General features: G+C 45.2%; 1 protein-coding gene across 1 annotated transcript in view; it reads right to left on the reverse strand.

Moving 5' to 3' along the window:
* Window positions 1-1,023: 1,023 nt before the first annotated feature.
* The window catches only part of LOC147614076 (tyrosine sulfotransferase-like protein), a 56,387-nt gene continuing 41,478 nt past the window's right edge, over window positions 1,024-15,932 (reverse strand). Inside the window, exon 4 of the mRNA XM_086780620.1 lies at window positions 1,024-1,329. Coding sequence (XP_086636746.1) covers window positions 1,282-1,329 — 48 coding nt within the window. The 3' untranslated portion in view covers window positions 1,024-1,281. The remainder of the gene's footprint in view (window positions 1,330-15,932) is intronic.

A 15,932-nucleotide genomic window follows, 5' to 3' on the forward strand; every position in this document is an offset into this window, starting at 1 on the left:
TTTGTTTTTTGTAACTTGGATAAAACATACGAGTTTAAATCTATTCAAACCCGATTCACAAGAGATATCAATCCACATTAATTATTGGAAACGATAATCCAATCAACTAAACTGCATCAAACCACACCCCCTCAAACCCACCCAACCTTTAGTCCCATTAACAAATGACCAACACTCAATAGTGTTAAGAAGGCACTACGTCTCGGATCTACCTCAAGCCATAAGATTTGGGATGAAATTAGTCAATTAAATGTAGACATGATAGGAGCGGGAGCTGGATCAAGACCCTCAAGATGCGTTCCCACTAGGAACCTCAAGATTCACTCCCACTAGAAGTGCTCAAACCATGTCTTGGATACCACACTTCTCCAAATTTATGGTGTCAACCATGAGTTGGGTTTTTCCCAACCTCGCCATGGCTACTACCACAATTATTATGGCAATCAAGACGTCTCTCTTTTACAGTACCATCAAGCACAAGCAATCCACAACTAGTCAACAAGCATACACAGTGCAAGGAGTCCATTTGCTAAAGCTTCTTCACCACAAAAGCAAGTTCTGGTTTCTCTTCGTTCGGACTCTCCATTCAGACAAGAAGCAATGAGTGCAAGGAAAGGTAAAGAGCCAATGATAGGGACTACTTCCTACCCAGGTGTTCCACAAAGTCAATCACATAATGTGTCCTCAACCGCCGCAAGCTTGCAGCCTTCAAGCCAAGCTAGCATAGACAAGTGTCGTACAACCCAACCCCATGGGACACGAAACTATAAACCCAAAGACAGAGTCGTTAAAATGACTTACCAACACATTTCTCTGTTCTCTAATCTCGTTCTTTCAATCACATCACTCCTAAAACAAATCAAAGTTGCCACACTAAATCCCTCAAAAAAACTGGCCTTCGTAGCAATGACTAGTTCTTCCAATACTACTGAATTTAATGTAGACTTCATGATCGGCATTCCTAGTGAGATCTCTGTTTACTATATGGACATAAGTAGTTGCTATGAAATGATACACCACATAAAATAAAAATGTAGCCTTGAAATTATTTTGTTCCATTGTATGCTAATGTGTGCTCTAAATCACAAGAACTAGACATATCCCACAAAAACGTAGCATTGCTAGAATGTTATTTGGAAGAAGCTTTGCAGATCAATACATATGTTATTCAAATTTTGTCATGTGTGTTTTTGTAATGTGAAGTACAAAGTTCATGGAACAACACTTCTTGTTGCAACTTCATTAGATCAAAGCAAGAGGGTACTCTGCAACATGTTTGAATCACGTGTCTGCTAGCTTGGCCTTCAGCCTCCTTTCCCATGTTCTTTTCTGCAAAACATAAACATCTACAGCTGTTGAAACTTCAAACTATCAAATAGATCCTAAACAATTTTCTAATATACAAGTGGTCAACCAGTGAGCAATACAGCTCAATTAGGAAAGGTGAGTCTACAAAAAAGTTATTGGGAATTCAAGCATCTTCTTGTTTCCTTTAAGAAAGAGACAGGCAATGCAAAATACACTATGATGGATTGCACACATGCATAAGCATATGCATCATGAAAGTGTCCATGCATTCATGCACACCTGCACAGAGGCATGCATGGAATGTTGCCAATGTTACCAATGTAACTCAAGCATGTAGTGAAAAAAAAACATCTTTGTGGAAAATGATCCTTTCATGCACCTTAGAATATGGTAAGGACATTATATATACTGCTGGGACTAAAGAGCATAAACAGCTCAACAACAAAACACAACTGATTGTACCAACTATGTACAAACTGAACAAGAATTATAGCAGCTACTTCTCAACCTACAAGGCTTCTCCCACTACAACATAGGATTTGCTCCAAATGCTTTTGATACTCTTGTAAAGGATGTTTCAAAAAACACGTTTAATACAAAGAGAAAAGGGGGGGGGGGGGGGGGGGGGGGGGGGGGGGGGGGGGGGGGGGGGGGGGTGGATTTTGTTTTACAAGTTACAAGCTCGTATTAAAAAAAACCAAATATACATAATTTAATGCTTAAACACATTAAATCAATGACCATTCATAATGTGCATCAATTTGTACTAAAATACAAGATTACAGCCAAAGTTCCACCTTGCAGGGCCTAGGTTGTGTATTCACTGCTATTATGTGATGAATCAGCATTGAGTGATGGAGCCTACTGCATCTCCTGAGGTACCAACTACATCGACTCACACCACCACTTCAACGGTGGCTAAGTCTTCACTGATGCTTGTGATGACTCAGGAGCACGTTGTGGATGCCATGGCAAAGGCCTTCACTGCTCATGCAGCCACACCAGTGGTTGCACAATGCATCCTGCACTTGGATGCCGTGGACATGACTGTACAAGAAAGTGCAAGCCACGTAGCTGGACACCTTTCCCTTGTGAGCCCTTGTCCACGGACGTGTCAGCCAATGTGCCACCACAGGGGAGTAAAGGTCATGTGTGCATGTCCCACACAAGTCAGTCATGTTTGTCCCACACACCGATGTAACCCTCCTGAATGATGTTTTGATGTTCCTGGCAATTATAAGGCTAGTAGCTGGTGACGGCCATCTGTCAATGTCATAGGTTTAGGTAAAGGAGCTTGTATATGTGTGAGCCCATCATTAGCATGGTAACTAGCAATATACCTTAGGGTTTGTGGAGACTTGGGGCCATGGACTTGGGACAGCCCATTGGCCTGGCGATTGGACAGGAATAAGGCCATGAAGGGAGCCCACATGTAGGCGCCCAGCATCTGGAGGCGCATACGAGAAAACCGCGTCATATTTGTGAATATTTGTCCTCTTTTGCAAGTCACCCAACCTTCATGCCCATTTGTGCCCCCCCATATGTCGTCTTCAAATCTCGAGGGTGACCTGCTGTGGACAGAAAACGCAGCCAGTAGAGGTCTTCCAGTGGATTAACACGAGTGCTAGATGCTGTCCAGACGGTACAGCAAAAGGCGGCCTGCTTGTCCACCTTCTCAGGTACTCTGCAGAGGTTTTTGTGCCGATTTGCAGCCAACAGTCAATCCATTACTCATTCAACAGTACAAACTAATACAGCTTTACACTGGGGGCCCTTCAAAGGGTTTTTCTTTTCCAACTAGCCTTAAACCCAAGATCCTCCTGTAAGTCAGTCCATTACTCATTCAACAGTACAAACTAATACAGCTTTACACTGGGGGCCCTTCAAAGGTTTTTTTTTTTTTTTCCAACTAACCTTAAGCCCAAGATCCTCCTGTAGCTACTGATTTCCACCACCCGTTAGGCGGTTAATTATCTGCCCATAGGCAATGCCGCCGAGGAAGCAAGGAGGTTTTGAACGCAGGACCACTTGGTCCTAGGCAAACACCTTCACCACTTGAACTATCACCTCATCGGCTTCAAAGAGTTATTTGGGACGCAATATGATGTACTCTCACTCTTCTCTCTCTTTCATTCGTGCATTGCAAATTCATCCAGTTTAAGTGCTGAATTTATGCTCTAATCAAGTCGACGATTCTACTCGAAGTCTTCCGCATGCTACATTGTTATCAGTGCTTTGACACTTGGTCAAAGAATTCAGCCACGGAATTTTTTATCTTGCTTCAGGGAACACCTGTAAGAGCAGCCCACACCAGTCTTGTGTGGATGTTTTACGAATGCTCCAAGGCATCCTGCAAGAGCAGCCCATGCCCATAGTGGATGGTTTACTTGCGGTCAGGAAGAACCTTGACTGCTCCCACTATGGCCTTCCAACGATGAGCAGGAGGGAACCCCTCAAGTGCTAGTAGAGGTCTTCCACTGGATTATCGCAAGTACTAGGTGCTGTCCAGACAGAACAGCAGCAGGCACCTTGCTTATCCACCTTCTCAAGTACCCTGCAGAGATCCAAAGACGAAAGTTTTTGTGCTGATTCTGCAGCCAACAGTCAGTCTGTTTCTCATTCAGCAATACAAGCAAATACACCTTCATGGTGGGGGCCCTTCATAGGGTTATTTGGGAACCACTATGGTGTTCTCTACCCCTTCTCTCTCTTTCATTTGTGCATTGCAAATTTGTCAAGCTTACATGCTGAATTTATGCTCTCATCAAGTCAACGATTCTACTCCAAGTCTTCCACATGCTACATACAACCACCACCACCACCTTCTCTTGCACCCTCACAACCACCATCTTCTTCACAACCTCCACTTAGGTGTACAACCCCAGACACCTAGTGTACAACCCATTTCTTCAACACCCACCCAACCCACTCCTTCAGTACCCCAACCTCCCCGGCTTAATCCTCAGCAATATATCGCTATGGAGGCGGCACGACTGCAACTTGAGAAAGAGTTCAAAATGCAGCAGCTTCAGATGCAATTCGACATGACCCTCATGATTAGGCTTGAAAGAATCCAATGCAAAGAGGAGAGATGCCCAACCACAAGAGAACCGACGAAGGGATCAACAATGGTGAAAGAGGCCCCGCGAAGAGAAGACGAATGACGACGACGAGTAGAGAATGAGACCTTCCTCTTGGCTCTCAACTGAAGAACCGCTCCGAGCCAGCTAAACCCATTTCCGAAAAAGGTCACCTTAAGTAAGTATGATGGTTAACTCTATCCCTCTGCGTTGAATTCTTGGATTCACCAATTTGAAGCATATTTTTCTACATAACATAGGTCAGATAACGAAAAGGTTACACTGGTTCCTACCGACTCACTGGCAATGCCATTGTGTGGTGGCAAGCGTGATCCCTAGCCCATACGGAGGATTTTGTTGTTGGCCCAAGGGACTAGGGTTACACACAGAGACACGTACACCGTACAGATGGTGATGGATGGAGATGCAAAGCTGTGGATTGCATTGGAATGTGTGGATCAGAGAAGTCAACCCACATATAATACAAAATACAAAAATAATGAAAAGGGGGGTGTCCTTTCACACCATCTGTGCTAGGGGGGAAAATCCAAAGGGAAAAAGGAGCCCTAGTTATGCCATGTTCACATGTGGCACTACAACCATTGGATTGCATTGGAATGTGTGGAGCTGAGAAGTCAACCCACATATAATATCAAAATACAACAATAATGAAAAGATGGGTGTCTTTTCACACCATGTGTGCTAGGGGAAAAAGCCCAAAGGAAGAAAGTGCCTCTAGTAATGCCCTATTCCATGTGGCATTACAACCATGTAATATATGCCAATAAACCCCCCCTCCTCTAGTGGCAATGTGAACCTGTACAAGGTCCGTAGCAAATCACTCACTGTAGGAGAGTAAGCCCAAAGCTTTGCGGAAAGCTTCAAACTTCTCTCGAGGCAATGCCTTTGTGAACATATCTGCAACATTATCCTGTGTAGAGCAGTAAGATAATGTGATCTATCCCGCATGTATCCTCTCCCTAACATAATGATAATGAATCTTGATGTGCTTAGTGCATGCATGAAGCACTAGGTTTTGTAGCACTCCGATTGTCAATGAGTATCGTAGTGCGTGTCTCTTGACACTCACGAAGATAAACCATTAATCTTCTCAGCCATATACAATCTATTGTGGCTGTAAAGGCTGCCTTGTACTCAGCCTCACAAGTAGATGTGGCAACACTGGGTTGCTTTTTGCTCAACCATGATATGCATTAATTCCCCAAAAAGAAACAATTCCCACTAGTGGATTACCGTGTATCATAGTCACCAACCCAGTCTGAATCACTGTCCGCAGCCTCCCATCCATAGTCACAAGGAACGGGAGAGTAAAATGGAGAACGGCCATAGGTAGGGAACAGGAACAAGGGAGGGAACGGAACCTTTTAAAAAAAAATTTCTTAAAGTTTTTCTACACCACTTATTCCACTTTGGAAGTACATCAAAATGAGCACAAATTTATACTAAAATGGTAAGCCTGTGAGCCACATTAACAAAATACGCCGATCAAAGAGTGAAGGCGTTGACGGTTGATTGTATTAATAATTAAGTAGATACAAAATGAGTCATGACTCAAGAGTCAGGACTAAGCCTTAAAGAGGCGCAATACATGGAAGGACCAAAAACTTAAAAAGGCTAAAGCATGGAAAGACTCAAAAGTGCTAAAGCCTAGAGCTAAGTAGTAAGGCCCATGAATCATGATCCATGAATGATCATCCACGTGAAGTGCTCGCCTCATGGTCATGGGTGGCTTGTGCCAAAGGAACATCAAGCTCATCCTCACTCTCATCCAAGATCCTCACTGGCATGCTGCTGCTGCACCTCATCCTCTTGTTGCTCTTCTTGTTGGCTCATCTCCCACTCGGTGAAGGGATCTGCCTTCTTGGTCACACTCTTGCAAAGCATTCGCAAGTTCGCGCTGATGAAGACCAGGTTATTACACGCTGTACCCTGAGTCGGTTCCTCTTCCTAGAGGCAATGTGGTTGTAAGTGCTCCAAAGTTACTCCAAGCAAGAGAAGCTGACAGCCTCGTTAAGTATGCGAATGGCCAGCAGTTGTAGCTCCGGTCCATCCGAACCAAAGTCCTCCCACGATATAGCGGCACCAACTTTGGAATGGTCGATCTATGCATCATGACAACCATAGAAGCCATGAAATGACCTGTACATGGAAAGCCGGTCCCTAATCTTGCATCTAACCGATGCATCAGGCACAAGAAGGTCCAAGATGATCCTTCACCCAATGCTCACCTCCCGGTCGCTCTACTGCTTGTTGCCTTGGAATTTTGGGTCCACCACATAAGCTACTACATGCAATGGACAGTAGTAGGAATTCCACCTTCCTAGACACAAGGCATGGATCTCCTCTTATTTGTCTTCGTCAGGCACAAAGTCTTTCAACTTCTCTATCATGCGATCCATGGCCTCGTAGACCTTGTCTATGCATGGTTGCATAGCGTCTACAGTCCTCAATAGATGGACTATGGACCTCACCATAGCATCCGTGGTCTTCACACTCTCCCACCAAGAGGCGTCATCCGCATGTAACCTACACTCTCGGCCAGTGTTTGTACGGGACTCTTGCGTGTCGACAAACTCATCGCTAAGTAAAAGCCCCCTCAAAGCACCGCTACAATCCTTCAGCTGGCCAACATGAGGAAGTTATAGGTAAACTGGGTGTCGGAATATTTGTGGAGAGAGAAAGAGAGAACCTCTTGTTGAACTCATGCTGAAGTCGGTGGTTGAGGACAGAGGAGACCATGGTGTTCAATGAGCGAGCTGATCCATGGCAATGCCCCTATGTTCTTGAGGAGGTTGTTTAGGCAATGAGCCAAAAGGACACCGTGACATGTCCATACATACCTTGGAGGATAGCTCCCACCACCCTATTCAAAGACTCCCCATCCACAACAAAGCCCACTACATGCTCGAGACCAATGATCTCCATGGTGGTAGCCCACTCCGCCGCAAGCACATCCGCGCTCTTCCGAGTGCCGGATGCATCATGAGATGAGATGAAGTACATCTCTCCGCGGGAATACACCACCATGCCATGAATTCTCTTCTTGCGGGTGTCGCTCCATCCATCCACAATGAGGGAGACTCTGTTCCTCTCCCATTGCCGCTTTGTGTTGTCGGTCGCTTGCTCTACAATGCGCTTCTCCTTCTCGAGCAATGTAGTGCGCAAGCTCTCAAATGAGGGGGACGTATACATTGAGCCATACTCCCCAATCTTCTTAACCATGGCCTTGAAGTATTCCAACCTATTCAAGAAAGCAATTTACTAATGAGAAGGAGACTAGTATGATGAAAACATGAATGATGAATCGGCGATGATCGATCGCACTTACCTAGCCGCTTGAAAGGCAATGTGGTCGTGGAAGAAGACGCAAGCCACAGCAATATCCACCCCCTCTTTCAACTTGGGGTTCCAATTCTCCCCAAGTGTAGATTGTCACCATGGACCGTGCAAGGATTGAGAGGCCGTGGAGATGGAGGGTGCCAGCGTGATGGATGGAACAACATTCTAACTCGATGGTGAAGGTGATGGCGTGCATGATCACGATCCACCACATGACTCCAGCATAGAGGCTTGAGTTTCCCTCCCCATCGTCGCGGGATCCACGGCCACTCGTGGTGTCCTTGCCGCTTCGATTGCCTCGTAGACGGCAAGCTTGTCGAGAAATTTCCTTCTCTTTTTGGACGTGACATTCGTGCAAAACCGCATCTCATGCCCACTCTCATGCAAGAGGTGGGCTCGCACTTTGTCGGTGCCACCCATTTGCCGGTACGGGCAAAGCTTGCATGCCCATGGCCGAGAACTGCCTCCATGAGCGGATAGGGTGTAGTTAACCTCCTCCCACCATGTCCATCCCGTCGTCCTACGAGAAGCCCCGGCACATGAGGAGGATGCCATGGTTGAAGATGGCTTGAGAGAGGGAGAGAGAGGCTTGAGGGAGAGAGACTAGAGAATGTGAGAGACTTGGAAGTTGGAAGAGGCTTGAGGGAGAAAGAAAGAAAGATTTTATTAAAGTCTTCCAAAAGACCGAACTCGGCCTATGAGACAAATCAGTGTACCTGTGTGGGATATCCTCTGTCATCCCAACAAAATGAAAAAGTACTGAACTAAAAAGCTGAATCTGGGTTTGCAATAAGTACAATGAGTGGGGGAGAGGATGGAGCTCTACTACTAGGAGAATGCAAAGCTATATGCATAAGAACATGCCTGAGTCTGCTCTGAAGCGAGCCAGTCGCTCCGCACCCTCTCTGTGAAACTGAGCTCTGATCTCTGTAATCTCTCTCTGGTATAGGCGTGGTGTCCAAAAGCCAAGTGTCCTCTGTCTCCCGCGGGCTCTGAGTGTCTCCGCTCTCTGGAGAGTAATTCCCTGCTGTGTAGGGATTGGGAGTGGGGTGGATCTCTGAAAAAATGTAGTAATATGTGTCTGTCGTCCCCCCTCTGGAGCTGTCTGAGCCTCTAATGATGTCTCTCTGTGACGCTATATGTCTAGAATGAATCTCCCCAGTATGCACTGGTCTGCTGCTGCCTCAAAGATCTGGCGTAGGGAACTTCCTTGAAGGCTTGAAGGTGTGTGTGAGGAAGTGTGTGTGTGTGTGTGTGCTTGTTCTTATATAGATAGGCAAGAGAGATAGGCAAGACTCAAGAGAAGACGCAAGGGCCAAGGGCAAGAGGGCCTCTATGGGCCCTTGTGACTATGGGCCAAAATGGCCCAAACACGCCCCCAAGGCGGCGTCCCCCAACGGTCAAAAAACAGCCACAAAACTAACCGTTGGAATGCGCAACGGCTAGCTGCCGTCCCCCATAGGAACCATCCCCCACACTGTCCCGGCTCGAAGCCGTCCCCGTCCCCACCTCCCTTGTGAGGGACACCTCGGGGGGGGGGGGGGGGGGGGGGGGGGGGGGGGGGGGGGGGGGGTCATCCATCCCCGTTTCCGCCACGTCTTGGAACGACGTCCCCGCGTCCCAACCTCTCGTCCCCTGCGTCCCCTATGACTATGCTCCACTCGAATATACCAAAGCAAAATCCAGGGTGCCCTAAAGATAGCGGAAGATCCGCTTCAGTGCTTGCCAATGCTTTGTACCTGGGTTGTGCATAGATTTGCTACACTGCGAACGCCAAGTTGAATATCCGGGCATGTGTTGCATAAGTATACGAGGCAGCCTACTACTTGGCTGTAAACACTCATATCAAAAGGCTCTCCAACATCATACATGCTCAATTTGAGCCCTAGTTCCATTGGAGTAAAAATGGGCTTACAATCGTGAAAACCAAACTTATGTAACAACTTCTGAATGTAGTTTGATTGTTGTACATATATCCCAACATCTGTCTATACAAATTGTATGCCCAAATAGTAATGCAACATCCCCAAATCTATCATCTCAAATGAGGTTTTCAATTCAGCTTTGAAGGCTGAAATCTATTTTTCATCATTCTCAATTAGCAACATGTCATCCACATATAGAACGACCATTATCAAAGTGTCATGATCCTCTTTCACACAGAGGGTGATTTCTGTTGGACTATTCTGAAATCCCTGGTTTGTCAAATAAGTATGTATCTTCTAATACCAAGCTCGAGGAGCTTATTTGAGACCACAAAGTGCTTTTCAAAGCTTGCATACTTTGCTTTCATGACTAGGCATCTCAAAACCAATGGGCTAATTTACATAAACCTCTTCTTGCAAATCCCCATCAAGAAAAGTTGATTTAATGTCCAACTAAAGCACTTTCCATCCATGATGGGCAGCCAATGCAACAACACATCTAACTGTGGCCATACGAGAAGTAGGTGTGAAAGTCTCATCATAATTAATACCCTTTTTCTAGGCATACCCTTTGGCCACAAGCCTCGCCTTGTACCTATCAATGGTACCATCAAACTTTCTTTTCAACTTATACACCCACTTTGTGCCAATTGACTTCTTGCCATGAGGCATGTCTACCAAGTCTCATGTGTTGTTTTTGTGGATAGAATCCATCTCGTTTTGCATGGCTTGCACCCAGTGCTCATCCTCATGAGCCTCTTCAAATGAATCTAGCTCATCTGCATCACAAACAGTACTCATGCAAGCAACATCTGCATGTTCTCTTGCATTACGTGAACCAGCCCGTGTCCTGCCACCAAGTGGAGCTGAAAGCTTGCTCTCATGTAAGGTACGGAGCAGCCAACGAGGCACAACTCTAACCTCTTCTGTTGCTGTCCACTCTTCCTCCACTACTTCCTCTACGTCTAGAGGTGTAATGGGCTGATTTTGAGCACCCATATGCTGTCCATTAGGCAAAGTTGATGGCTGATCTGTTGTGCCATCAATTATCAATGGGAGTAGTCCTTCAAACATGTCATGTGCGCCTTTAGGTGGCTGTCCATAAAATTCAGCCAATGGCTGGTCTGAATTTTGAGCAAACACAATGTCTCTACTGTCCAAAATCCTTTTGAGTATAAGGATTATAGAGACAGTACCTTTACTGCCACTACTGTAACCCACAAATATGCACTTGGTAGCTTTGTCATCAAGCTTACTTCACAGATGCTAATGTTCTAGGTTTTTGGCGTCATATGGCGTTATGGTTTTCAATGCTTTGGTAGGACATCTATTCAAAACACGTGTAGCACACATGATTGGCTCCATCCAGAATTTATGAGGCAAGCCTTTGCCTTTGACCATGCATCTAGCCATTTCCATCAATGACATGTTCTCTCTCTCGGCAACACCATTTTGCTGAGGAGAGTATGGCATTGTGCATTGATGCTTTATGCCCTTTTTTGACAAAAAAAACCTTTGAAAGTAATAGAAATGTATCCCCCCCCCCCTCCCCCCCCTCGATCTGTACGGAGGATCTGCACTTTGCAACCTGTTTGATTTTCAGCGTGTGCCACATAATGCTGAAAACATGCAAATACAACAGATTTGGCCTTCACGGGATATACCCAAGCAAATCTACAGTAGTAATCGATATAGGTTACAAAGTATACAATGTACATGCTTCCCAATCGAGGGTGTCCTCATAGGACCACACGTCGCTGTGCACAAGCTATAATTTCCAAACAACCCTTGATCCATCTTTTGGGAATGCATTTTACCCAATATGCACCCTTCACATACATGTTTCGGTGGCAACTCTACAAGAGAGCATGTCCTGCACCATTTAATGCTTTTGTAATAGCACCAAGCTGCCATAATTCATATGCCCAAACCTAGCATGCCACAATTATGCCTCTTGCATGGCAGATGTTAGTGGAAACCGCATGAGCATCATGGTCTCTCCTTTCAAACCTATCAAGCTGGTATAACCCATGGTACAATGTGCTCGATGTGACTAATGCATAGCCACTTGCCGTCCTCGAAGTTCATTGCATATCCTCTCTTAGCAAAAGAGGAGACAAACATTAAATTCTTCTTAATTCCAAGCACATACAATACATATGGAAGACATAAGTCTATGCCATCTTCTGTTGTGTGGATCACCTCACCAACTCCCTTGACTAGATAAGAAGAATTGTTTGCACATGCTACCCGTTCGTCCTCAGGGGCACCCATAAGCTTCTTAAACAAATTCCTTTGTGATGTTATGTATTTAGCAGCACCACTGTTAAAGTAGCATGTGTCAAGTCTTTCATTGACACTTAGACATATGCTCTAATGATGCATCATTAGAGCATATGTGTCAAGTCTTTCATTGACACTTAGACATATGCTCTAATGATGCATCATAACTGCAAACAAGAAAAGTCCACTAATCCTACACAAGATTTACGGACGCATTATCTTTCATTACAAATGATGAAGAGCAGGTGTCAAGTCTTTCATTGACACTTAGACATATGCTCTAATGATGCATCATAACTGCAAACAAGAAAAGTCCACTAATCCTACACAAGATTTACGGACGCATCATCTTTCACTACAAATGATGAAGAAGAATCTACAGCCATGCCGCTTTCCTTTTTCTATTCCTTTGCAAGCCACTTTCTGCACTCATTTAGATAGTGACCCGGCTTTTTGCAATAGTGACACTTGCCCCTTTTCTTGGGCTTGCCTACATCATTCTTAGTCTTTTGTGAAGGCTGTCCCAAATTAGCCATTGGCTGAAAATTGCTTTTAGATTTTACTTTTCCTTGCCTTGGGCAACAAAAGCCCCATCACTACCACACATGACAGAAGGTTTGTTCTTCTCATTCTGCTCCTCTTGTAGCAACAAACCAACTAGCTCTTCAAACAAGATTGGTTCCGGGTTTCCTCGCATAGATAGAGTGAGCAATGTGTCGAAATTCAGGTAAGTCTCTCGTAGTCATGATAGTGTCTTGGAGACCAACTTCTATTCTAGATCCATAATCGTGTCCCAACTTCCATGAAGTGGGCGACTCTACCTCGCCGTGAGGTTCTGCAAGACCTGATATGCGGTATAATTGATCACTTTACTGACAAAGCAATCAAAGCCATCGCTTGGGCATCACGAGTATCCCATCTCTTCTGCTCTTATGGGGAGGAGAAGGTGCTGCAACTTGCTCAGCACCACGGCCAAGTGTGTTAGGTGCCATGTCTGTAGAGCGTCGTACATCATCACTTGATACATAACCCCATTAAACCTTTGGCCACAAGAAGGTTTCAGACCATGAAACTCCAAGTAATTACTGCCCTCCAGTTTCTCCTCTTGTGACAAAACCCTGAATATATCAGTTGCATTCCCAACCATAATGCTGAAATCTCTCTGTTAAGAGGTATGCAAACACGTGCAACCAAGTGTGCTGTAAACAAAACCTACAAGCAAAACCCAACGCACTGGAGTGCTATGCCAGGCAATCGCAAGTTCCTGAGCAACCTTTTTGCCCCAAATACAAGGCTGAAATAAGTGTTTAGAGTATCCTAACAACACTTGCAATGCAAATCCTTGCACATTCACTGCACAAATATCCAAACAAGGCCTTTAGACTAAAAAGTCCCAAATTTCTATGCACCGATGAGCTGTACGATGTGCCGATTGCACATAAATGCAAAAAGTCCCAAATTTTTATGCACCAATGGACTCAATTTTGTGCCAATTGCACACAAATCACAAAATCCCCGAAATTATGTGTATCCTATAGCTCTAATTGTGCAATCAAGCACAAATTTCAAAAAAGTCCCAAATTTTATTGAATCTTGCACCTTGAATTCTACATTGAAGCATGTAATTCACAAAAGCCCCAAAAACAAAAATCCAAAAATACTTTTGAGATGCTGGAGAGGGAACGGGAGCCCAATTGTTAGCGATGACAAGGGGAGATGCTAGAGAGGGGACGGGAGCCCAACTGTCACAACAGAGAAGCAGCAACAGAAACGTTGCGGGCCTAAAGCGTGGGCATAGGACCGCCACGACTCAAGAAGCCGGCCCAGTAGGGAAGCGATGGGGGGGCCATAACTACAGCTGACGAACAATGAAGGCGTTGACAGGGTAACGAGCGCTCCCCGGGGGCTAAGCAGGGCAGCGGCAAGTGTCAACCAACAGCACGAGTGTGGAGATATCCACTGCCGCTGATGGCTACACCCACCACGAATAGACTTCGGACAAGAGCGGAAGTGCAAACCCTTTCGGTAGGTCCACCAGCTTGCTCGCTGTGTGCTGCCGGGTGCTAGTCGGCCTTGCTTCGGGCTGCTATCAGGTGCTGCTTAGAACGAGTGCGTTCTGTAGCTTGTCGGCTACTACTCAACACTAGCGATGGCGAGCCAAAGCTCAAGCGAGCAGCTGCATGGACAAGACGTGACAGGAGCTGATAGGATGAGGACAGAGCTCTGATACCACTGTTGGTCCAAGGGAGCTAGGATTACACACAGAAACACTTACACAGTAGAGATGGTGATGGATGGAGATGCACGGTTGTGGATTACACTAGAATGTGTGGAGCTGAGAAGTCAACCCACATATAATATCAAAATACAACAATAATGAAAAGGTGCATGTCCTTTCACACCATGTGTGCTAGGGGGAAAAACCCAACGAGAAAAAGTGCACCTACGTCATGCATGTTCACATTTGGCACCACAACCATGTAATATATGCCACTATTTGTGGCCACTTATAAGTGAGATCAATTTGTAGCCGATTTGAAAAAGCAGTTTCTACCGCCACACTAAAGTCAAAGACTTGACAACAAGTTTCGAGACTTGCGTCAAAATGCACAGCTTACCTGGCCTTACAGTTTAAAAAAACTAATGACAACAACAAGGGGGCATTCCTGTATGGGCTTAATACAAACATTCACTGGAACATTCAGATGTTTCAGCCCACTTCATTTGACCATGAAGTTTTGCTTTTGCACAAAATGCAAAAATGAAGTACAATAACGGAAAACCCAAGACCAGCCCCCCTCAAAAAGCACAGAACATAGAAAAATAAGGGGTAGACCTCGAGAGCAAACCCAAGTACCACTTCCGTACTGCCACACCTGCACACAAACTTACCCGAGACAAGAAAGCCACAAATGGTATTACGGGTCGACATTTGAACCCAACAAAAAGGGCACAATATCAACGTGAGAACCGTTGTTTCTTGTGCCACACAGTGGGGCATCCCATCACACAATACCCCAAGGAACCCACTCCTTCCACCATGATCTCAACCCCCACAATCATCACCACAGATGAACTCGTTGAGTCTCTCCCAGCCAAAACCAATTGATAATTAAGTCATTTGCAAAACAATGAAGGTTCAACCATCAGAAACTCCTTGTCACCAAAGCATCAAAATATAGGTTGCTGATATGCAAAACCCAACACGTGCAAAAAATAAAATAAAATAAAAAAGTTTTGAAAAAAAAAAGTGATGTTGCGCTGATGATGTGGCAATGGTGGCGTGGCACGAAAGCAACACAAGGTCACCTTACAGGCTTGGAATGATGCGACTAGCTTTTGGAAAGCAAAAGATTAAAAGCTTTTTAAAAACTAAAAAGAGAAGAGCTTTTATTATTAAAAAGATGCTTTTTGGACTATAAGGGAGTTTTAAAGCACTTTTCTCAAGTGCTTTTGGGCAAGAACTATAAATTCAGCTATTCTCTCATTGTTGAGACATGTAAAAAGACGAGAGCTCTCTAGCTCTAAGGCCCAAGGCTATTTCGACCCCTAGCGTGGTGTCTTCTCTCTCTACTCTCTCTCTTTTGTTTATTTTCAGATTTTCTCAAGGTTTTACAAGTGAAATTGTTGTTTTCTTGAAGATAAGCTAAGTACCCATGCCACAGCCCTTACGAAGGCTTGTTTCACTCCCTAACCCCCCCCCCTTCCCCGGCGGGCCGCGAGAAGAGATCCTTCCATTAGTTACCAATAAAAACAGCCATAATGGCTAAGTACAAACTCGACTCCACATGGGGAGCGAGAGTCGACAAACATAAAAAGGGGGGAGGATGCTCTTCTACGTCGGCCGACCGCTCTAGGAGAAGAAGGCTATCTCATACGATGAGGGAGAGAGGGAAACAACCGCATAAGTGGTCTTTAGTGCCAAGTGGGCTCACCACCACTGTCAATGAGAAAAGGACTGTGACGCCAGATCTTC

Source organism: Cibotium barometz, chromosome 42 (genome assembly GCF_041138505.1).
Source record: "Cibotium barometz isolate CiBa-2024 chromosome 42, ASM4113850v1, whole genome shotgun sequence".
NCBI lineage: Eukaryota > Viridiplantae > Streptophyta > Polypodiopsida > Cyatheales > Cibotiaceae > Cibotium > Cibotium barometz.